Source organism: Catharus ustulatus, chromosome 4, assembly GCF_009819885.2.
Source record: "Catharus ustulatus isolate bCatUst1 chromosome 4, bCatUst1.pri.v2, whole genome shotgun sequence".
NCBI classification, from domain to species: domain Eukaryota; kingdom Metazoa; phylum Chordata; class Aves; order Passeriformes; family Turdidae; genus Catharus; species Catharus ustulatus.
Window position 1 is genome coordinate 49,875,370 of NC_046224.1, and position 23,054 is coordinate 49,898,423.

General features: G+C 40.6%; 1 protein-coding gene across 1 annotated transcript; it reads left to right on the top strand.

Annotated features, from left to right (window-relative positions):
• The first annotated feature begins 559 nt into the window (after nucleotides 1-559).
• On the top strand, nucleotides 560-21,981 carry BEST3 (bestrophin 3). The gene is made up of 10 exons (XM_033058285.1): nucleotides 560-692; nucleotides 4,413-4,582; nucleotides 6,267-6,361; nucleotides 6,922-7,155; nucleotides 12,321-12,475; nucleotides 13,158-13,235; nucleotides 13,656-13,808; nucleotides 17,032-17,112; nucleotides 18,402-18,553; nucleotides 20,522-21,981. Exons 2-10 carry the CDS (start codon nucleotides 4,431-4,433, stop codon nucleotides 21,408-21,410), a joined length of 1,989 nt encoding a protein of 662 aa, XP_032914176.1. The 5' UTR covers nucleotides 560-692; nucleotides 4,413-4,430; the 3' UTR covers nucleotides 21,411-21,981.
• The last annotated feature ends 1,073 nt before the right edge of the window (nucleotides 21,982-23,054 follow it).

Genomic DNA, 23,054 nt, shown 5'->3' on the forward strand with positions numbered 1-23,054 from the left:
AACTCTGCCTGTTTTGAGGCATGAGGCATGCCCCGGAGACCTTATTTCCCAAATCAAATTAGAAATGCAGAGCAGAAATGCAGTAAATGCTATGCTTCAGGGTGGGCCAAGGTGCAGCTGGGGCGCATTTTCAGGTTTGGTGAGGTTGTCTCTGGTCTTCCTATTTAGATGTAGCTAAGCAGCACTATATATTGATGTGTCTTCACAGGACTGCATTAGAGACATATCACTTTTCAAGACAAGTCTCAGAACAAAATGCTCCCTTCTTGTCCATCTCATTTTGGAAGAAATAAAATGAAAAAAAACCCCTGTATGTGCCAGCCAAAACCATTGCAAGACTCTTCATTCAAATGAAAGAGGTCCTTCCGATGGCAAGTGGCGTTATAATTATAGACTAGAAAAGAGCAAGATCAGCAGCTGCTGCTGCTGCTGCTGCTTGCGTTTGTTCCCTGTGTAACTGACAGGACAGAGTACTTGGCAAAAACAGACTTCCAGAAGTGGAAAGACATTTTAACCCCTGTTCTTGTCAGTCCACTCCTCTTAGGGCTCAGCAGCAGCAACCCCTTGCTTCAGGTTAAGGGAAGAGCAAGGTGATTATTGTGGATCTGAAGGGGACTTGGTTTAGGACGTCTGAGAAAGAGGAAGGGTCCAGGATTTGCCTTCAGGCTTGGATTGCTGAATCAAAATAGCAGGTCAGTGGATACAGCTTAAGCTTAATATGTCTTTATAGTTGGCTTAACTCAAATCTCTCTCACTCACTTTCTCTTCTATGCCGTAAACTAAAAAGTAAGGTGAACAATGACAAGGGGTAGGTCTGCATAGAGGTACTATTTATTTATACATTCTGCAACGAGCCTTTCATGATCAGTTAGGAAACACTGATGGCTGTTATTTTGTACTGTGGTTTCTCTCTGAATCCTAATGCATCCTGAAATTCTCAGCCAGGCAAAAATCCCATTTACAATTGGGTTCAATATTAAAGGAGAGGACACAATTATATTTTTAGCTGTTTATGCCTAAAGTCTTCCGATGATCTTAGTGAAAGTGGAATAATATATAACTGACATTTCAATCTGTACTTGAGAATGTTTCAGAAAGTAAATAAACACTGAGTAAAAGAAAAAGCAGCATCATAGATATTAGTCAAGGTCTCTACAGGTATCAAAATGGGCATAACAGGTGTTATAACAGAACTCACAAATCCATACCAGCAAAAAGCCTAGCCCTATATCTGTTGATGAATTTAAGGGCAGCATAACAATTAGGAATGTTTTTCATGACACCGGTGCCTGTGGTATCTGATCTAATGGACTCTGTCCTTCTTCCGCCCTGGCCAAAAGAGTGCTCAGGGAGGAATGTGCTGGGGGGCATCGTTATGCTTTGCTCTTCCTGTCCATCTCAGTTTTAGCTTTTTAATTTCCTGCGCCCATAAGTAATGTAGGAAGGACTCTCTGCCAACATGCTGCCCATGAACCAGGGACTTGGGACCACTGTGCAAGAGCCAGATTCAGCCCAAGGCTTTACGCCAAAACTTCCCGTTGCAGGGGGAACCATACCTAAATGGTTGTAGTTGTTTCCAGAGGAAAAAAAAAAAAAAAATGCTGATTTAAATTTGTGTTTGCTGAGTTGAGAAATCTAACCAAACACACAGCTATTTTTTCATAGCTTTGTATAGTCTGAACTGTTCTGTAATCACCTAATTTGACCTAATATATATTTTAAGACATTGAATTATATTATCCTGAAGTCCCTGTATGAACCCAATGATAAATGTTAAGGAAAGCATTTGCTTTGCAGGGAGACAAAACAGAGCGAGGAAGGGCAAGGAAACCAAAGCCTAAAATTGCTGTAATAGTCCAAATTTTCTTTGACCCATTTCAAAGGCAGAAAGAAAAAGCAGGGGCATCCAGTGTCTTCTGGGAATTTCTATTCAGAGTCAAGGGCATTAAATAAGGTGCTAAGAGATGGCTGGAGTGTGATTAAGTGAAATGTAGTTGCTAGAATCAAGCAGACAAATTGCATTTAGTGGATAAAACTCTTCTCCCAGTCTAATAGGAGACATTCTTAATCCTAATTCCTGATATCACTACAGCTCTGCATTTGTCACCAAAGCTCATCTACTAGGCCTTGCAAGATAGGATTTGCTTCAGGTCTGTAGAGAAGGTAGACCCACTTTGTCCAGCTTAGCTACTGACCAGTTTCTGGCACTTTCCACTTATTGATAGCTGGGAGGAATGAATCCTTCCTGAACCTCCAGTGCAGAAACTGAGAGTCATGTTTTTGACGCTAATGACTGCCTTCCTACAGAGCTGCAGATGCTCCAAGGGTGCTGCAAGCAATCTTTTTGCCTCTGTGGCCCACAACAGAAGAGATCTCATAGAAAGTTTTACAGATGCCCAGATAGCAGGGGGACTAGCAGAACTCCTCCCCTGTCTGTCTGAGTTATGTGAATTCTTCCTGAAGGTCATCTTCTGTCCTACAATTGCCGTCAGCTTAAAGATCCTAAACAAGAAGGTGACTATCCAATCCCCTGTTCTGCTATTTGGCTGCCCCCACAGTTAGCAATTTATGTTTTGTTTCATCCTGCATTTGTCTAACTGCATCCTCTCATTGTGGCCCTGTGTTATGCTGAGGGTCTGGGTTCTTGCCAGGCTATGAGCCCTCCCATTATCAGACATCTTCTCTAGATCTAAGTCCCTACATTCGGTCATTCCCCCTGGAGATTTACATTACAAAGTGGATGTTAATGGAGAGATAGAGACAGTCTTGGTGGTGTGGTTTAAACACATACTCCACAGCATCAATGGGCGAGATCGAAAGTCTCCAACAGCAATTCCAGGAAACAAAGTACGTTCTTAAGCATATTTTTTACCCCATTCCTTCCCTATAGCCCAGTCACAAATTATTTTCATTGTTTATAAAGCCTCACTTTTGGTGTAGGATGGACATCTGTGCCTCCATTTTCTTAAGCATTGCGTCCTGACCACAAGATTTTTAGCAGACAGGACTGCATTTCCATGCATGCCTGTCAGACAAGTTGGCCCTTGGCATTGAACTTCTTGGAGTTTAGCAATGGCAACAAAAAATTTAGAGGTCTGTGCCAAGGCTCAGGAAAAGAAAAACTATCATTTGGATTCTAAAGACTGAAACCCATTCTTTAGAGGAAAAACAAAGAAACAAAAAAAAAACCAAACCAACAAAAAAAAAATTTTCAGACCCATGGCAAATATCAGTCATTCTACAGAGGAAAGGAGACAACCTGTCAGCAATACAAGGCTTATGGTGTCTTTTCCCTGCTGATTCCCTTGGTGACTAAAATAAAAAGTGGCACTTTTACAGGTGAATTTTAATGGTTTACTTTATGCTCTGCATCAGACACACAGCCAGGATGCACAAAATAGTTGTCATATATTAACGAGGAGTAAAGATTTTTCTCCCCTACCCCCCAATAAATTTGCTACAGTGGCATCACAAAAATATAGACAAGAATCATATTTGTGATACACAGTAACTTCCTTGAGATTTTGTGCTTGTCTTAATTACTCTTTTTCTTGCATGCTGTATAAAACTGCTTTCATTCACATTTGGAGCTAGGATTTGTTTTGTAAGCATATGAAAACTCCTGTAGCATCTCCCTGCACCGGGTAAGCAAGTACCAAACCCAGTACAAAATATTTACCTGTGTATTTACAATTGTACTTTAATTACACTGTGTCTCACACTAGCTATGAGCAGCCCTATGGCTTGTTTTGCATGGCCATGCAATGCTGAAGTATTGATGAGTAAGTCTAGCTGCCAAGGAGAGAAATAACAGCATTCCCCAGCTGATTTCAGCTGCTGTCGTAACTGTTAATGAAAGAGGTAGTCTGCAAATCTCATTTGATTTTGCAATTATTATAATTACCACAGCCAGCTAAAAAATACTGGCTGGGGATGTACGTGCTTTTGTGGAATTTAGCTTTACTTCTCTTACCAAGAAGCTGAAAAGTTTTGAAAAAAAAAGTCAAGCAAATTTGGTTCCTATTCTTCGCTCACACTAGAATGGAGCAAAACAAGAGTAATCAGACACTTCAGAGGTTTTAACATGTCCCTGCCACTGCCACCCAGAAAGGTGGGCACATTCAGTGCTAACTGCTGGATTTGGGTGGTCATTGACATAAAGCCCAAATACAGCCTTGTGTCAGTCAATCTGCAGGTTTCAACAGGGCTTGTAACTGAAAGATTTTTATTTTTCCCTCTCTCTCTCTCTATATATATATATATGAATACAAACACCATGTATTTGTGTACACATACTATTATTTATTTAAATTTACATGTATATCTATATCTAGCTATACAAGGGTACATTCAGGTTAGGATACACTGTCTAAACTATTGTTGGTGTCCTGCTTCTCTTCTACTGTTTCTAGGCCCAGCCTACCACGACGATGACAGTCACTTATTCCAGCAAAGTAGCAAATGCCACTTTCTTTGGATTTCACAGATTACTCCTAAGGTGGAAAGGCAGCATCTACAAATTGCTGTACAGAGAATTTATTGTTTTTGCTACTCTTTACACAGCGATAAGTGTATTATACAGGTACACTCTTTCCAATTCACATCTCATTAAATGTTATAATGAAGTTTCAGACTTCCTAGTGTTAGGCTGATGAATGATGGGGGGAGGTTGCTATTTACTTATTGTCTTTTCCTTGGACATTTTCTAATGTGCTTGCCTTTCCATGTTTACTTTAAGGTTCCGAAGGAAATATGTAGAGTGTCAATACTGTTTGTCATATTCAGATGATTCAACTTTTAGCCTAGCATTGAGCAACCATCTACTGAAGCCAGACGAAATAAAAACTCAGGACTAGCCTAGGTTATACAGCTTTTGTCATTCTGACATTAGGCTGTCAGTTGTAAGCATGCTTCCCTGCTTTAGATCAAAGGTATAGACCTTTTGTTCTCCCTGCAGAATCTTTGGTTGCTTGGTGGGAATTTAACAATATTGAGAGGTAATATTTTAGAGCAAACTTATATTAAAAAAAAAAGGAAAAGCAAAGTTTTGCTTCAAGCTAGGAAAGCATGCAAACTTGATTTTTAAGCTTGCAAAGAACCAAGGAAAACTGCATGCAAGGCAGACATGGTTATTAACTGTGTGTCAGCCAGCACCTGGGAGGAACACATTAGAAGAAGAATTGCTTTTTCCACCAAGGTGTGAATTAGACACTGTATGACACATGCAGTGCATCAATTAGTACAGTGAAATTTTTAATTGATGGAGTACGTTACATAGAAGAAAATTATGGTTCAGTTCTTATCGCGTTCTCTAATTAGATCTCTGCTTTTTATTGGAAGCCAGGAGAAAATGAGCTTCAGTTTTTCTCTGATTAATCACTATTTTTTGTTCAGTAATCTATACCTGTAAACAAAGAAAAAAAATTATAGCATTAATATGTAAAGGAACACCGAAGTCTCACAGTTATTAAAATTCATCTAGTTTTATTGAAATGTCAGGCAATTGAAGACCACGGTAAATACACCACAGAAAGCTTTCTATATGTGCTCCAGCTTTTATTGCGCAATTATAAGCAAAACCCACCAAATCTTTGTTGTATGTTCCACCATATTTGTTATATATTCCTTTTATAAGAAATCAAAGAGTAATTCAAATTTTAAAAATTATATTGAAGCTTGTTGTATTTTATCAGGTATCTTTTCCTGTGGGTAAAAGCTGATACCATGGTCCATTTGCTATCATTTGGTGAATATTTTACCGACTGCAAAATAAATACAGCTGTATTTTAATCTTGTGGAAAATAAAATTTCATAGGAGTAAGAATAAAAAACCTGTTGCAACAAGGTAACATTTTCAAATCAGAGGAATTTGACTGGTAACCTTTTGCAATTCAAGCAGACCTGAGCATTACCATTAAGTACCACTCTGAAAAAGGAGAGTAAGCTCTACTTGCAGACTCAGAGCTTGCCGTCATCTTTGGTCTGTATGGGACAGCAAACTGATTCCCCAGACATACTGATCCAATTAGTAGTGCCAGTCAAATTGGTCCTGAGAAAAACACAAAGACCAGGGATTAATACTCTTGTTTCCTCCAGCTTCTTTAATACTTGCCAAAAGTGTTCAGACCTTTACCTTTAAGAATTTGCTTGAAGGCATTAGCCAAGGTTGCTCTCAGTGCACATATCTGATTATTTATACGTGTTTACACTTAGTAGCTAGTGCTAGAATATTATGGAAGGACAGATACATTTTATTTTTGCTGCAGATTTTTTCTTACAGGTAGCCAAAAACGGTTCTTTGAAAAACTGTCAATTTACTGTGACAAATATGCTGAACAAATCCCAGTAACTTTTGTGCTTGGTAAGTACTGGTTAAATGTGAAATTATTCTCCAACTCTCTCTCTGTTCAGGCATTTTGTGAATGTTGGTGCATAGAAGCATTTCAGAGTTGAGGGGCATGCGCAAGGTTAGAGGTTCACAATAAATCATCCACTTCCAACAGGTCCCCTCAAGTTCAAGTTGCTTTTGTCACATTAGCATTTCTTATATCATGTTCTTAATATAATAACAAGAAAGGTTTCCATACATCTAGAGCTAGATACATATATCTAGATCAAGATCATTCCTACTAACACTGATACCTTGTACTTAATCTTCCAATGAACTAAACCCACCCTAAGTTTTATTACAGAAGAGGAAAATTGGAAATTTGTGGGTATGAGATACTCAGCTGGAATGTGCTGTTACATTGCAGTGTCCATTAAATAGTATTTATTGCATCCTGGTTTTTGACATGGCTTATTGCATTTATTCTGGGAAATGTAGCAGCTCAGTGATATGACCGACACTCTGCAAACTAAAACTAAAATAACTGAAATGCTGATAGGCACTGGACTATTTTTTTTCCTTCTACCCCTCAGGTTTCTATGTTACTTTGGTGGTGAATCGCTGGTGGAACCAGTTTGTGAACTTGCCGTGGCCAGACCGGCTGATGCTGCTCATCTCCAGCTGTGTGCAGGGCAGAGATGAGTACGGGCGCTTGTTAAGGAGGACTCTCATGCGTTATGTGAATTTAACATCTCTGCTCATCTTTCGCTCTGTCAGCACAGCTGTGTACAAAAGGTTCCCCACCATGGACCATGTGGTAGGAGCAGGTACTGCACTTTGCCTTCCCAAAATCCCAACCTCGTTTTGCTTTCCTGTGGCCCCATGTAGCCTCATACTAACCCACGTCAAAGCAATCACCTTTTTGTTAGTGACTTAAATGGCATAGCCTTAAGAGTGCATCTGTAATGTTTAAAGTCTTTAGCAGCACTATAGAAATAAAACGAGTTGGACATTCTTATGTGAATCTTCTTTCAGACCCCATGGAGGCAACAGGCCTGCCCCAAACACTCAGGCATAAGGAGCAGGTACAACATTCTCTAAAGCACAAAAACCCCCAAAGTTGCAATATAGTATGATGCAGTAGGAATGGTTACTTGTTACATGGCATTGCCTCAATGTCTGGGGTATCACTTGGTCTGGTGTATCAGAGACTGATCTCTGCAGCTGCTTCACAAGTACAGTTTTATCTCACTTTTTATTTAGGTAGACTGCATTTTAAATATATTGCACATTCTAAGTGTTGTGACGTACTCAAAAAAAACCTCAGCCCCAAGGGTTTTTTCTTTATATTGAAAAACATACCTTAAACTTAGTTTTTCAAGGAAAAATATTCTAAGCATTAAACATGTGTTTGTTTTCTGTTTCTTTCAACAACACAGTGAGTATAATGATGATGAAGAGAGTTCAATCCTGTAACACTTTGATTGTCTATCAAGGACTGACTACTCAGTACTTAAAGGCAAGGTGTGTCACTGTGCCTTCTGACTGGCATGGTCAGTGTCAGAGGTAGAACAGCAAATAGAAGTCATATTTGCTACTGAGTGTCTTGAATTTCTTAAAATTATTCCTTTGGCAGAGATTAGTAAGTAAAGTTGTAGCAAGTTAAAATATACATATACACTTCACGTGTGTGTGAGAAGCTTTGGATATTAAAAAAAATAAATGTCAGGCAGAATGCACCAATCTTATTGAAAAAAATACCCCAAACTATTTACGTTGTATTCATTGAATTTTAAAGCTCTGTTCCTTGTGCTGTGTGACAAAATTGTTTACCTGAGCCTGTGAGAGGTCAAGGAAGCTTCTGTCACTCTTCCCAGCAATCTGCTTCTAGTATGCACTGGAAAATTACAACATTTCCAGGCAGCTAACCCAGCTCTGCCTCCCTATTGCTAAAGACAATCTGTTCCAAAGAGACAGAATGTCACAGCATTGTACCAAAATTGTAAACTGGAAAGCAAGTTTTGATTGTTGTTTTTTCTTAACAGTGAAAAATCTTCTACTATAAACTGTGTATATAAGTATAGATAGTGTAGTCAACTCTGGATTTCAGTACTTATTTTGTAGGTTTTAATGCATATTGTGCTGCAGAAATTTGATTGATGCAGTACTGAGTTTTTCAGGGTATATTTTGCTCCTATTAACATCCAGTGACTTAGACAATACTCTGCAATCATCCCCTCTCTAGCTCCCTGTGGCATTGCATATCAGACTGCATAGGAGGGAGACATTTAATATGAATGTGAGCAGCACAAATCTGATACTTACAGCACAGTCATCATTGAAACAACTTAATGACGATTTTGCATTTTGCTGTCAAACTGAGAACTGCCATGACATAACTATTGCTACACACTTCTTTTTTCAGCAATGAACTGCTTAAATTCCTAGATTTTAAATTTGAGAACAGTGCCACAATAATCTAGTCTGACTCATCCATAACACAAGGCACAAAAACTTGCTAGCAGCATCTTTTATTGTGCTGCGATTTCTGACTGAGCTGTAATACCTTCTAGGAATATAATCAGCCCAGATTTAAAATTCTGATGGATATACTGGAGACCACACCACATCCTAGGTGAACAGACATTCACAACAGTAAACTTGCTGTTGAAGGGTGACATCTTATTCTCAGTCTGAACTTGCACAGTGTTATCTTCTATTCACTGGACTTTGTAATGGGTTTGGGTTCTTCTATTTATAATTAGAAGAAAACATAGTTGCCTATTAGCAGACTGCATAAAAGCTTGAAAGAAACTCAGGTGCTTCACCAACCCTTGTCTCTCTATAGGATACAGTCCTGAGTGCTGGACCTTCCTTCTGACTCTTTTTCATGTTTTAACACTCCTTATGAACTGTAGGCAGTAGATCAGTGTAGATCCATTCCTTTATGATGCTGACTGCTGGAGCACACATGCTGTAAGAGTCAAATCCTAGCAGCCATCCTGAGTATGGCAATCCTGTTGGCTGCAAGGTGCAAGAGGGAAGTTGGATGCTCAAGAACTGTTGAAACACAGAGTAATGAGTGAGCAGCTGAGCAGAGAGCACCCCAAAAGAGCTGATGGGAAACACTGAAGGGAAACATGAGGTGTGAGCTCAGCAACATGAATACCTAGCATGGCTGAAGACTGCAGTCTCAAATCCTCTACTGGAAGGAAGCACCTAAATTCACCCTTTTCCACATAACACAGAAGCCTTAAATTAAATTCTTGTCTACTTGATCATGTTCCTTTTTCTCTAACCACTAGTATTAAAAATATTTAATGTGAATAACCTGAACCAGTCTTATCTGAAACCACTGAGTTTTGACAGGAGAACTGAATACTCTTTGAATCACTTAAGGAAAAGCATGAGTGATTTTTTTCCAACCAGGCTTGTGTTCTCATCAATAATTTTCCTGTAAGATGTCTTTGGCTGACACTGTTTCACATTAGTGTCTTTTGATTATTTATTGATTGCACTCTATGTTACTCTTCTGATACTTTCACAAGGATTCAGTGCCCTGTCATTCCTTAGATCATCCTTTTCAAGATATTGGCACGATATTTGACGAATATTTTCCATTTTCTGGAGCTGCTCCAGTCTTCCAGTGCTTGTCAAAACCAGCATTCTTGTTTTTAGAGTTTCTTGGTTAATTCTTTGAATACTCCTGCATAAAAATATTTCAAAACCATGCAATTTTAATACTGAAGTTTGATATCCTCCCCCATATTTGATGGAATATAAAGTGTTTCTTTACCACTGCAGTAACAGCGAGCTATTCTGAACTGTTTTTGTCTGTACTGCCAGCAGTAAGAGCAATTTAGAATTAGTATTTTCTGTAATAAGAATACTAGGTATTATTAATATTCTCGACACGAGAGAATATTTAATCTGTATTAACACAAACACCTCAACGCTTATTTGAAATTTATAATTTAAAAACCAGACTTTGTTGAGCTTTCTGAATAGAAGGTGCCAAGTTTCATTGGAAAGCTGAACTGACCCTTGCTGTTCTTTGTGTTCTGGGTCTTTCCAGACACTCCAAGTGGCTTACACCCAGTATTTACTCCAGACTCTATTTTTTTGTTTTTTCTGACTGTCTGTTTCAGCCTGACAGAAGCATCTTTTCCTGTCCTGTAATAAGCAGGCTGGCCAGACAAAAACTAAAGGCAGCCTGAAAGACTGACTTTTAGGAGTTAGGAGTCATGACTAGCAGGTTAATTTGTCTGGTTGCTTGATTATTTCTGTGAAGCTGATTATGAGACATGGCTGCAAAATGCCCAGGGAACTTTTAAAAGCATTATCTTACTCTATTCTGAAATTCTATGATACTGCATGAGTACTGTCTCTTGCTGCTGAATATTTGCTCTTCCACAATATTTTATATCCTGTCCTTGCCTTCCTCCTCAGTAGTTGCAGCATTTCATACCTCCTGTGCAGGCTTGTCACAATAGTGACATTTTCCTCAACAGAATATTTAAGATAACTGTGTTCAGCAAATCTCTCTTAATTTAATTTACATTTCTATGCAACACAACTGAGTTTCTATATATTTATTTGTTTGCTGTGTCATGTATCTTTAGCAATGTTAGTTGTAATGGACATATTCTTAGTTGCTTATGCATATACTTAGTTACTAGTTGGAGTCTACTGTCAATTCCCTTACTGAATTTTCAGCATTCAGACTTGTAATTGATTGGCTGGGCCCCGTATTTTGGGGCTATCGTGTTAATAACTTTGTCTTATTTCAGAGCTAATGTCAATACAATAAAAGAAGCTTTGTGCCCACCCTGATAGATGTCACACACCTGAGCAAAAACTAAGATCCTCCAAACACAATGATTGCTCCAATATCAGAAAATCCAGGATTTGGACAAAGGAAAATGTGAATTTCCTGAGGTTGTTTTTGTCAAAGCCTGGGTGGAAGGAGGACAGCAGAGCAGAGCTTTCTTCCCCAAGGGGGTAGAGGTGTCTCTCCAAAAGCCAGCTGCTCCCTTCCCAGTCCCAGGCACAGATTGTCTCTGGGGCAGGATTTGTCACACACAGCCCTGGCTCCCCGGTTATGTGACCTTGGACTTGCTTGCAGCAGGGGGAAGCAGGGCTTCAGGAGGCAGGAGAACTCTTCAGGAAACCTAATACCTTCCCAGCTCCCCAGCAAGGCAAATTGCCAGGCAGAGAGCAGCTTCAGCTTGCAGCCCCACAGCGTGTCACCTGGCCCAGTGTCCCCTTAGCAGTGGGATTTCTGTGCACAATTCCCCTCTTCATCTCTCTGCATGCCTTCATAACCCCAAACAAAACACTGAACAATCTGTCAGGGAAGTGTTTCACTGGCAGAAGGCACACACTTTGTTGGCCTCTGTTTCATGCATGCATTTATATCCTCTGTTGCTTGCTTGCTTGCTGCTTAGCAGATATAACAAAAAATTATCAGAATCAGCTCATATAACTGCCCTTACAATATATGTTGAAATGCTTTTGAAAGCCATCATGGGTGAAAAATGTTTCTTGACTTATATATCCAGTTCCTTGCTTTTCTGAAAGTAGAATATGCAAGTAGAGAGTAATTTGTACAAATCTTAGTATTGTATGTATCTGCCATATGTCAATGGTTAGATATGAGAACATAGTAATAGCAAATTATTGCTTATATTGGTAAAGAGGAATTTAGCATAGGTAATGAATGCAAAAAGAAGTTCTTTCAAGTAAGATTTGTCCTGGAATTTTTTGGTTGTTTGTTTTGGTTTGGTTTTTGTTTTGGTTTGTTGTTGTTGCTTGTTTGTTTTGGTTTTTGTTTTTTTTTAAGAGAAGGTTACTAGTTACAATTATAAGTTGTGTTTAGCAGAGTTCTATGCAAATATTACAAAACCACACAGAAATATATTCCAAATTTATAGTATCAGTAGTACTGAAAGCACAGAATAAATGAAGGTTGTTTTGGTTTTTTGGTAAACAGGTTTTATGACAAGACACGAAAGAAAACTTTTTGATGACCTTAAGTCTCCCCACCTGAAATATTGGGTCCCATTTGTCTGGTTTGGAAATTTGGCATCAAAGGCACGAAAAGAGGGAAGAATTCGAGACAGTGTGGATCTGCAGACACTGATGAATGTAAGTAGAAAAAGAAAATGTACAAAAAACTAATCTGAAACTGCTATGGTGCTTTTCGCTTACATAATTGGTTTTATTTAGTATGAACAGATCTCCTGTGTCATCTAAATGACCTTACTAAGGATGTATCCCACTTTTCTTTATGTACCAATGTTCACTTAAACTCACACAGCAGCATTCAGTGAGATTCTTTTTCAAGAAGGTATTGAAAGAAGAAAAAATTGATGAGTAAAAAGTTACTGTAACATCACTCTAAGTTTATACTTGTTCCATTGCTAAAAATATGAGAAATGAGAATAATTTGGCATTTTGAATATTTTACTACCAGCTTCAGAGAAGATAATCTCCCTGAATATTTCATTAAGTGGTAAAATATCTTTTTTATGATGTAACATATTCTCTTTCATGTATCACTAGACTATGAATAAGATAGAAACAGAAGATGAATTGTGAAGAAATATAAAGTATACTAAGCACTCCAACTCCATAAACCAAGTCAATATTCAAATGAGGTGCTGGGTACAGTTGGTATCAATTTATATATACTATACTTTCTTTTCTCCTGTCCTTTATTGAGCAAAAATGAATGGCAACAAAATATTTATAATTCAGAGTTGTATCCCATGCAATTTTATTGTGTTGTAGTTTCTTGCTGGTTGGTTGTTTTTTTTCCCCCTTTTAGGAGATGAATAAGTACCGGTCTTGGTGTAGCCTTTTGTTTGGTTATGACTGGGTTGGAATTCCACTGGTCTATACCCAGGTACTGAACTATTATCTTGTAGAAAATTAAAAACACAATTTCCATAAGAGGGGGGTTGGTACCAAACATTAGTGGTATAAGACATTCATAGTCCCAACCAGAGTCTCTGAGATATTGAGCACTGGTTCACTCACACAGGATCATGGAGGCCTGGCTAACTATTTAGCTCTTATTTAATGCAGAGATGTTTTGAAGATCTTGCAAAATTTGGAAGAGGGGAGGGGAGCATTGAAATGTTTTTCTGTTTCCTGAGTGTTCTTCCTGGCTATAATTATTCCTGTGGCCTCTATATTTGCAATACCTCCTACAGATTTATAAATTATATGGTAAAAGGCAGACCCAAAGCCCTTTGGGGTGTGGGTTGCCTTATGCATATGGTTGTATTAGTTCATTATTTGAATGAAGTTCTGTTCTTTACAGGTTGTTACTCTTGCAGTCTATACCTTTTTCTTTGCCTGCCTGATAGGGCGTCAATTTTTGGATACTGACCAAGGGTATCAGGGACATGACTTAGATATTTACATTCCAATCTTCACTCTGCTGCAGTTCTTCTTCTACGCAGGATGGCTCAAGGTAAACTGGCTTTCTGGGCAGATGATGGGGGAATCCTCCCTGGGGGGCTGGTCAAGGTGTCAGATCTGTGACACACATGTAAAATCACCAATCAATACTGAAGTTATACCAGAGGTAAATTCAGCCTGAAGTGTTCTGTGGTCATAGAGAAATATCATGCAATACATTTTCAATTTACCTGATAGACCAGATAGTAAGAAATGGTCATGGTCATTTTACTAGCACTAATGCAGCCACAACTCCCCAAGGGAATATTACTCCCACAGGGTCTCAGGACTTGAACTATAAATAAAAAAACCTTTCTCCTACTCCATTCTGCAGTGGGGAACTATGCTGCAGGCCTGGCATCAGCTGAAAGGGACTGAATGATACTTTCTTCTTATGATCAAAGCTGGTAGTATCTGCTGTTAACCTCATCACATGCAAGCAGTTAAAGGTCCCCAGTCCCAGAGGGCTATGAAAGAGTGACAGACAGTATTGGCTAGAACTCCACTGCATAAAAAAGAAGAGTGATAGAGGAATTGGATACTGCCCATCAGCCTGTTGATGACTGGTAGGCTAACATATCACAATCAATCTGATAGTTGAGTAATTTAGCCACATACATCAAGGTGGTTCTCTCCTCTGCAACAGACTAACTGGAAAAAAGATTCATTGGGGTCCATGTATATTAGATTTCCTTTTGTGTGTATTAATGGCAAGAAACATAAAGCTAACTTTTCTGTCAGAATATAAATTGAACAAAGTTGGCCAGTTTTAGAGACACTTTCCCACAGCCAATTCCGAAGGGCAGAGTAGAGAAGGCAGTGCACCAAGCTGGCAGATTGTGAGGAAAAGTAAAGTGTGTACAGGACAAGCTCCTCTAGCACTGTGTCCTAGGAAATGAAGGGGGAAAGGATTTTGCTGCATAGAGGCTAGCTTGAATAGGAGCAGGAGAGAGAGGAAGGGAGACTGGTACAGTGAAGGTAGCAACTCTCCTGAAGAAAAGTGAGGTTTTATCTCTAGGCAGTGTCTTCCAGTTATACTAGAGGGTTAAAAACCATAAGCTGTTCCTCTTGACCGCCCTGCTGATGCTCCTGAGAAAAATGGGTTTTCCTTCAGCACCCAAGGATGTTTATAGCATCTCTTCCAGTTAGGCTCAGAGCCAGCTCCTGGCTGTGGCAGGTATGAGATGCCATTGTAACAGAAAAATCTTCTGCATAAGAAATTGAAAGGGAGAATAATAAGTTTTTAGAAGTTAATTTAATATCAGCAAAGTTTCCTCAGACTGGAGGTTTGTCCAAACCTTCAGTGCCCCAAGTCAGGATATTTTTGTCTTGAAGGTTACAGCCAGTTTCTTGCTGAGTGTGTTGGACTTCGGCTGCCAGGCAGCAAAAAGGGCCCTGAGGTATTGACTTCCAGTAACTTGGCAATTCCTCAGAAATTATGGGTTATTAAACTGAGCTCATTCCTTGGCCTCAAGCCTGGTCTGTTACACCTATAACACAGGGCCAAATTTTCCCATTTACAGGAGACACTTCTAGATCTCCATTTTCATTACAGGGAGAGATGAACTGTCCAAATACAGAGTTAAGTTGTCCAGAGCTACATTCCTTTATGGAGAATAAAGTCATGTCTTGCATGCCAGGACCAGGTCAGCCAAAAAAAGTCACCACCACTATTTGCTCTGTCCCAGTCCTCACTTTTTTAATCTCATGTGATAGGTTTTATGGTGGATTTTTGGGTGGTGGTCTGCTGGCTTACACAAAGCTGATCCATATCTTCACAGAACAGCCACAACACAGGCTGTGTTCTGGCTCCTCCCTATTGCAGCATCTTCATAGCTGTACCCAAAATTTAATATCATTTCAATGAGTGTGAGCAGAGGTGACCCCTTGTCTCCTTTCATTGTTCCCACCTTACAGGTGCTCTTGCAGTGTTAATCTGCTCAGCAGTTCTTTTGTTGTGTGCCAATGCTGGCCTGGGAAGTGGTGGCCTCAGAGATTCAGCAAGTGCTTATCCACAGGTACAGCCTAGAGGCACATAGGAAAAATATCCAGGGAGCACCTGCCTTACAGCTGTAAGTTACTTAGATCACAGCTGTCCATAGTGAGGTTAATGAACAGGATGATACAGCAGCTTTACCCATATCCACATTGAACCAGGGACCTGACTGCTGCTCCTGTGCATATGTGACCACAAGGAAGGCTTGGAAGGGTTATAAAGAATGTGATCAGCTCCAAAACCAGAGCTTAAAAAGATAAGCAGAAGGAGAAAAGAATGGAGGGGAGAATATATTTAATGTCACTGTACCAAGAAACTAGGGAATAGAGAAGTAGTCTGAATTTCCTAAATTTTTTTTTTTCTGTTTAATCTTTTTTTTTTCCTCCATCAGCAGCTATGTGCTTACTCTCCACACAATGCACTTTAATGATCATGGGGTTGGGGGGCATCTCTGGGGATTTTTTCACTGGATGTGGGGAGGCAGAGCAGGCTCCCTTTCCAGACTAGTTCCCAGACTAAGGTACCTCACCACAAAATGTGTCTGAGCTCATTGTTTCACTGTATCCTCCACAGGATGAGCTTCTGCCCTGCAGTTTCAAACACTTCAGGTACAGAAACCTTAGCCAGTAGGCTGAATTAAAGAACACACTCAGATTCTGTCTCTGGGATTTGGCTAGCATGATGCACAGAGTTTACTTGAGTAAAATTTTTTTTTGTAGGCTGCTTTTCCTCAAAAGCCTTGGAAGGTTGCCATTGGGGTTAATGCTGATAAAGGAGCAGGGACTGAGGGCTGAGGTGGAGAGATGAGCTCTAGTCCCTCCAGCAGACTCCAGCTGCAAGGCTTGGGAATACTGACCCCATGGACCGGTGGAGTATTGCAGACAACAGTGCAATAACAGAGCCTCTAGCTGCTAAACCATTCATATAAATGAGCCAAAGACAACAGTAAGGGAAGGTAATGACTATTGGATGTGACAATTACCTTGGCCCAGACATGTCTCAGCTCCCACTAGGCCAGCTGACAATTATGACTGACAGCAGCAGCGAGGCACAAAGATATGAATCTATAGTGAAAGCAAGCTGCTCCTTCACTAGGCTGGCAGAACCATCACACAGGAGTTCAAGCTATGATTGCAAGTGACAGGCAGGGAGAGAGAGAAAAATCCAATCCTACTTTCTCTGCAGCAGTAATCCTGACATGGCATGCCAACCTCTCTTCACTGTCTTGTTTTCTTTCCAGGTCGCTGAACAACTCATTAATCCATTTGGAGAAGATGATGATGATTTTGAAACTAACTGGTGCATCGACAGAAATTTACAGGTTGCTGTTGTTATTTCTACTTCCAGATTTACTCTACCATAGGTTATCATTACATCTAATACTATGTCTTATATTGAGGAATAAATCAGGGCACCAAGTACCAGCAAAACATATTCTTTGCCTGAAGGATTACCTGTGGCTGTGATCCACAGAGTTTGTTTTCACAAGCTAATTCATCTTGATTTTGGTATTTGGCATTTACAATGCCTGACTAAACATGCAAACAGCTGACTTTAAATTATAAGACCACTTCATGCCTGGAAAAACATGTAATGTAGGTCAATCCTGCAAAATCCAGAAGTCATTCCCACATGGATAAAACCACATTTTGCTAATCCGTCTCGAGATTAAAATATTGCATATGAACATTCCTGTAAAAAGAAAGGCAGCAAAAAGTGGGGCCCTGAACTAATAAGCAGGGTCAGTGCCATGATTCGTGTTTGGATGCTGTCACCCACAGCAGTATCTGTGGTCAGCACAGGAGCCAGTGTCCCCAGTCACAGGGGCTGTGAGATGACAAGGGTGGTTTTATTCTAGTTACCCCTGATTCCCAAGGAGCTCTGGCTGTTTTGCTGTCAAGGAGCTCAGAGACATGAGGAGCCCCACAGCACCTGCTGCTCCCCTTGCACAGAGCCAAGCACAGGGCTGGCTGAGCTGCTGTTGGACCCCACTTCAGCAAAGCAGAGCCCAGGAGTTAGGGCAAACAAGGGCCAAATAAACCATCAAATTAAGCAAAGTAACCAGAGTAAGCCATGCAGGGATGTGCAGGAATGGGAAAGGACTTCACACTGACAGAGATGCTCTCTGGCTTAGCACCATGCCAGGATACTCACGCTAATGTGCCTTAGAGCCTGATGTGTAAAATTTATTAGAAAGGATGCTCACATACTTAATTTGGAATGTCTTAAAATGGCAATGAAGCCTATCAGAAAGATTCTTGACCTCTGGACATTTTAAGGAGCACATGTGTAATACTTTACACAGACTTTCCATAGCACATGAAGGATCACATTTAATTCATTATACACGTGGGAAGGGCTTCAATATGGCACAAATATCTTTGCAGTACAGAAGATTCAAGTTATAATAAAATTTATGCTTTCATGAGTGTAGGCAGATATAGGGGGTTTATTTTGTAACACTGAGTCTCTTCCTAATGCTCAGGCCATCACGCACAGCTTATGTTAAAGGGTTTCTGAAAGAAATGTTGACTCAGGGAGTATAAAAGAGACTATTTCATATACTCCATTATGTGGAAAGTGACATGATTTATGCAAAAAAAACCTAAGGTTTCACTTCTGGCGGTGGATGAGATGCACATGAACTTGCCAAGGATGGAGAAAGATATTTACTGGAATGATACCTCTGCCCGGCCACCCTACACAAAAGCAGCTGCGGATTACTGTATTCCTTCATTTCTTGGATCGACTATTGAAATGGGGTGAGTGGCACTAAGAGTCCTCGATGCCTTCAGAAAGATCAGCACCCTGACAGTCTGCATTGACTGGCAGACAGTCAGTGCAGGGGTGCAGGCCCTGACAGTACTGCAAGCAGAGGAGATGGAAATGGGAAAAGAAATTAGGAGGGAGGGGACAGGCTGGTGTTGGTGGGAGGATGTCCCCAGTGGTCCATGTGCTCATCCAAGCTGTGCATGCATATCTTAAATTGTATATTCAATGAATAGAGCATGTTTGCAGGGAGGGTTTGCTGGTAGTCTCTGAACACACTTGTTGATAGTCTCTGAGCACGGGATGATACCCAAAGACAGTGACTGACTTTTTTTAATAACACTTGCTTTGCTACAGCTTCTTCATGTATCCCCAGTTAGCAAAATAGCTATTCCTTTGTTCATTTGGTTAGCAGACAATTGAAATCAGTCCAGATTTTTGTGAAGATTAACAAGAAATCATCTTAAATGTTGTATGACTTTTCATTGACTAATAATCCTGGCATGGAAGTTGAAATGGTCAGATTTTGTGAAGGTATGAAGAGGATTTATTTGCAGAGATCAACAAGGAACAATGGTTACAAGGAATAGAGGGTATGGGATTGCCCCCTGTTGTCAGGATCTATATGAGAAATCAGACACAGGCCAGTTAGCTTAGAAGCTGTTAGTTTAAATACTTGTGACATGCTGTAATATAGACAGGTCAGTAGATGTAAATACCATCACACCTGAAAAAATACCAGGCAAGTAGATGTTCTCATCTAAAAACCTTTTTTAAACTTTACAAAAGCTGGGGGTTTTAACTTTTAAAATTATCTCAAGATATTTACAATTTTTCCATCATTTCTCACCTTTATCAAAACAAAATGTCTTTAATTTTTTGTTTCATTTGGCCTCAAAATTGTGGTTTTCTCATTTTTATTCCTCTTATTTTTTTCATTTTTGCATGCATTCTACTACAAAGAACAATGGTTTCTATGAGTTCCTTTTATCACACACAGCTTTTTCAGAAGTTATTTCCTTCTGGAAAAAACTATAAAATGACAAAAAGAAAAGTAAAGAAGAAAGTAGAAAAAGTAAAGAAGAAAAATTCATAGACTATAATTTATTTTAAGGTAATTTCTAGGGGGTAAAGGTGGCAAAGAAGAAATATCATTAAGTCTGCAAACAATTTTTTAATAAGAGGTACTTCACACAAAAAATTAAGGAAGGAATTAATGAAAGTAGCTCCCTGATAGCTTCTGTGGAATGCAAACAGCTCTGATGTATTGACTTTTTATTAATTATCTTCTCATCTGAACCGTTTCTCTGCTAATACCTCTAAAATTATGGATAGTTCTTAGGCAAACTTCAAAAACAAGCTCTAAAAATTCTTCCAAGTCCAAAGCAAATGTATAAAACCTGAGCTCAAATCCAGAGTCTTCTCCAGTCACCTCAAGCAAACATCTGGAGCAGGTTGCCCAAAGCAGTTTAAGAATGCAGCAATTAACCTGGCCTTGAATGTTTACAGCAGTGGGACATCTACCACCACTAAGTAAGTGAGATTTGGCCATCTGAGTAATTTCAACATTTTTTCAAACTGTTGTCCTCTGTTTCTAGCAGTAACTTTTCACTGTTGAGATTTTTGCCTGAAGGATTCTCCTGAAAAAGTAACTACAGCACTGAGTAGGGTTCCTTTCTCCCCTTTCCCTCACCCTGAGCACAAGCCTAACTACACTTAGGGGAATGCCCTCCCAGCCTGGTCCTTAGGAGAAGAGACATCTGGATGTGGAGAGTTCTCTGTGTGGTCTGGCTGATTCAAAGGCACAGACACTCTTCCCTGGCACCCTCATCCTTTTGTTCCTTCTCTTTAGGGACACACTAGGGCCTTGGGTCCTATGTCTGAGACAGAGGGATAATGTGCAGAGAGACCGAATACTTCCTATATTTAAGTGACATCTACCACCTGGCTTTATTTGGCAGGCTGGCTGATACCGAATTCCTCTATGGGGAAGAGTGGCCTTGGGAAGAGGAGAAGCACCATAGACAGTATTCAGTTTTGAGAAGAGTCAAGAGGTTTCTCAGTGTCCATGAGAGTCCTTCGTACCCAACTCACCAGCGCTACAGTCGGCAGACGAGTGAGAACTCCGTGTTTTTCCCAGCAGATGAAAAGGGGCACATCCGACGGCTGCAGGAAATGCACACAAGAGGGAGGCACTCTACCTCCAGCTTCAAGAAGAAATATGAAGGAGTTACCAGAAGTAGCAGACTTCATAGTAGCCGAGAGCTAGGACCCATAACAGAAACCTCAAGGAATGAGGCACAGTTTGATGACAGTGACACCTCATCTGAGACAACCAGGCCAGTTCCTGAGGTTGCCATTTCTGAAGCCCAGGAGACTGAACCTGATGTGCCAACAGAGCGCTCTGCAAGCGTGCCAGAAGAGAAGCTCCAAAGGATCCTAGCTGAGGCAAATGTGGCTCTTCTGAACCAACACTTTTTGCCCCCAGAAATGACTCCATACCTCTCAAGTTCAGAGGTGCATCAGTCACTTCCTAGTGTGATAGGAGAGCCCAAACACGAGCCCCAGGTTAGTAACATAGCTGGTCTCATAACAGATCATGAGAGAAACCTTCAGCGATGGAGTTTACCAAGCTTCCACAGTCCTAATACGGCATCAAATGCTGATGCTCCACTGCCTTCAGCAGATTCTGGGACAACTTCACAGCAAAGGACATTCAGTGATGGAAAAAGTGTTACTTCTGCTGCTGCTCCACAAACATTTGAGATGCAGGACTTGTGGGGAAACGTGGACAGTAAAGAAACAGCCATAGTAGAGTTTTCTAATGAGGAGAGTGGAAGAAAACTTTGACCATTCTTCCTCTAGGTTTGACTGAACTTATCTTCTCTTGATCATGATTCTCACACAAATTTGCTGAAAGTGCAGAAGGTTAGACTTGATACTCAGACAAGTAATGAACAAGATCCAGCAGAAGATTTGGGCACCTAAATAGGAGGCATTGTGGTGACATACTTTAAGCCACTTGGTCACTGGCTTGAAATCTGTGACCCTGTGGGAAATACATTTACAGGGAGAACCGTGAGCCTCAGGATGTATGTGGCAGTGAGCTGTGTACACATAACTAGAGGAAACACTAAGTTGGATATACACTCAACTCTGCTGCCTTTGTCTGCTCCAACAGCTTAAGATCCATGACATCCCTGTAAGATCTACCAACAGTGTTGGTTTCTACTCAAGTGGCTTAAAGGCAAGATGTGGGTTCAATCTGGAGAGATTCAGCCCACCATCTCTCACTGTCTGGAGGAACACTTGAAAAATCAGGCCTCTCATGTAGGACAGTATTCTGCCCCACTCCTGATGAAGTTATGCCGCTAAAGAGTAGAAAAAAATAAAAGGATTAAATGTTTAATCTAATTTTTTAAAATGGAAGGTGAAAACAGCTGATGAACTGGGCATGGGATATCTGAGCCTTGGAGAACATATGTGGCATACCCAGTGAGAGTTTATTGTAAAATGAGGCTCTCAGGCGGCCTCCCTAGTGATGACAGGGCTGCAGCACTCTCAAGAGGTGATGGAGCTGCAGGTGCAACTAAGCCTAGGGCTCCACTCTTGTGGAGACCTTCAGCTGGAAGTGCACAGGCTGTAGTCATCCCAGGCAGACAACAAAGTGGCCCATGACTCCCACCAAAACTTTTCCCAACTTCCTAAACCCTTTTCCCCATTCCCATGCTTCCCAGATGTACCACACACATTTTTAATTAACCCAGACCTGAGCCAGCATTAGGTGGCTCCTGCTACTCCAGGAATGACCAAGGCACCTCTCTAAGCCTGCTGATAGTGACCTTGCTTTTCAGCTGTCACTCCCGTGAGAAGTCTCAAAGTAGACCAGGAAAGCAGCCACAGCTCCCTGGGTTTAGCTCTCACCTGTGTTTATAAAAGTGCTGCCAGCATTGTCCCATCAGTGAGCATCCAAGTAGAGGACAGACAAGGGAGAGACAAGGTAGCTCAGGACTGAAAGAACAGAGACGGGGGGGACCAAAAGTTATAGGTCTGCAACAAGCAGCAAAAGCAGTATGGGCTGCATGGACAGCAAGCCCACTCTTGCTCAGAAGGCTGCATTTCAGAAAACAAACCAGCCTCTCTACCATGGTAACTGGTAACATCAGTGGCTGCTGGGAGACTTTAGGACTCCCTGAACCTGAATGAACAGACCTGCCTGCTCCTGTTCCTACAGCCAGCAACTTAGGTGAGGAGCCCTTGTAGCCAGTATCATGTCCAGCAGGATTCTATTTCATCTGGGTAGGCTTTGAACAAAAATCAACTGCCCTCCCCACTTATACTTCTTTCAGCTTTATTTCGGTCTGGAAATTGGCTCCTGCTGCTGTATATTAGGCATAGTCTGAGCAGAGACCCACCCTCATATCCTCCAAAGACACTGGACAACAACACATGTATCCCATCACTTTAGGAAGAGGACACTTGGCCCAAGGAAGC

Coding starts and splice junctions, on each gene's coding strand:
- BEST3 (XM_033058285.1), top strand. CDS start 4,431: ATGACAGTCACTTATTCCAGCAAAGTAGCAAATGCCACTTTCTTTGGA. Junction 6,362..6,921: donor CCCAGTAACTTTTGTGCTTG/GTAAGTACTGGT, acceptor TCTACCCCTCAG/GTTTCTATGTTACTTTGGTG. Junction 17,113..18,401: donor GCATCGACAGAAATTTACAG/GTTGCTGTTGTT, acceptor AAAAAACCTAAG/GTTTCACTTCTGGCGGTGGA.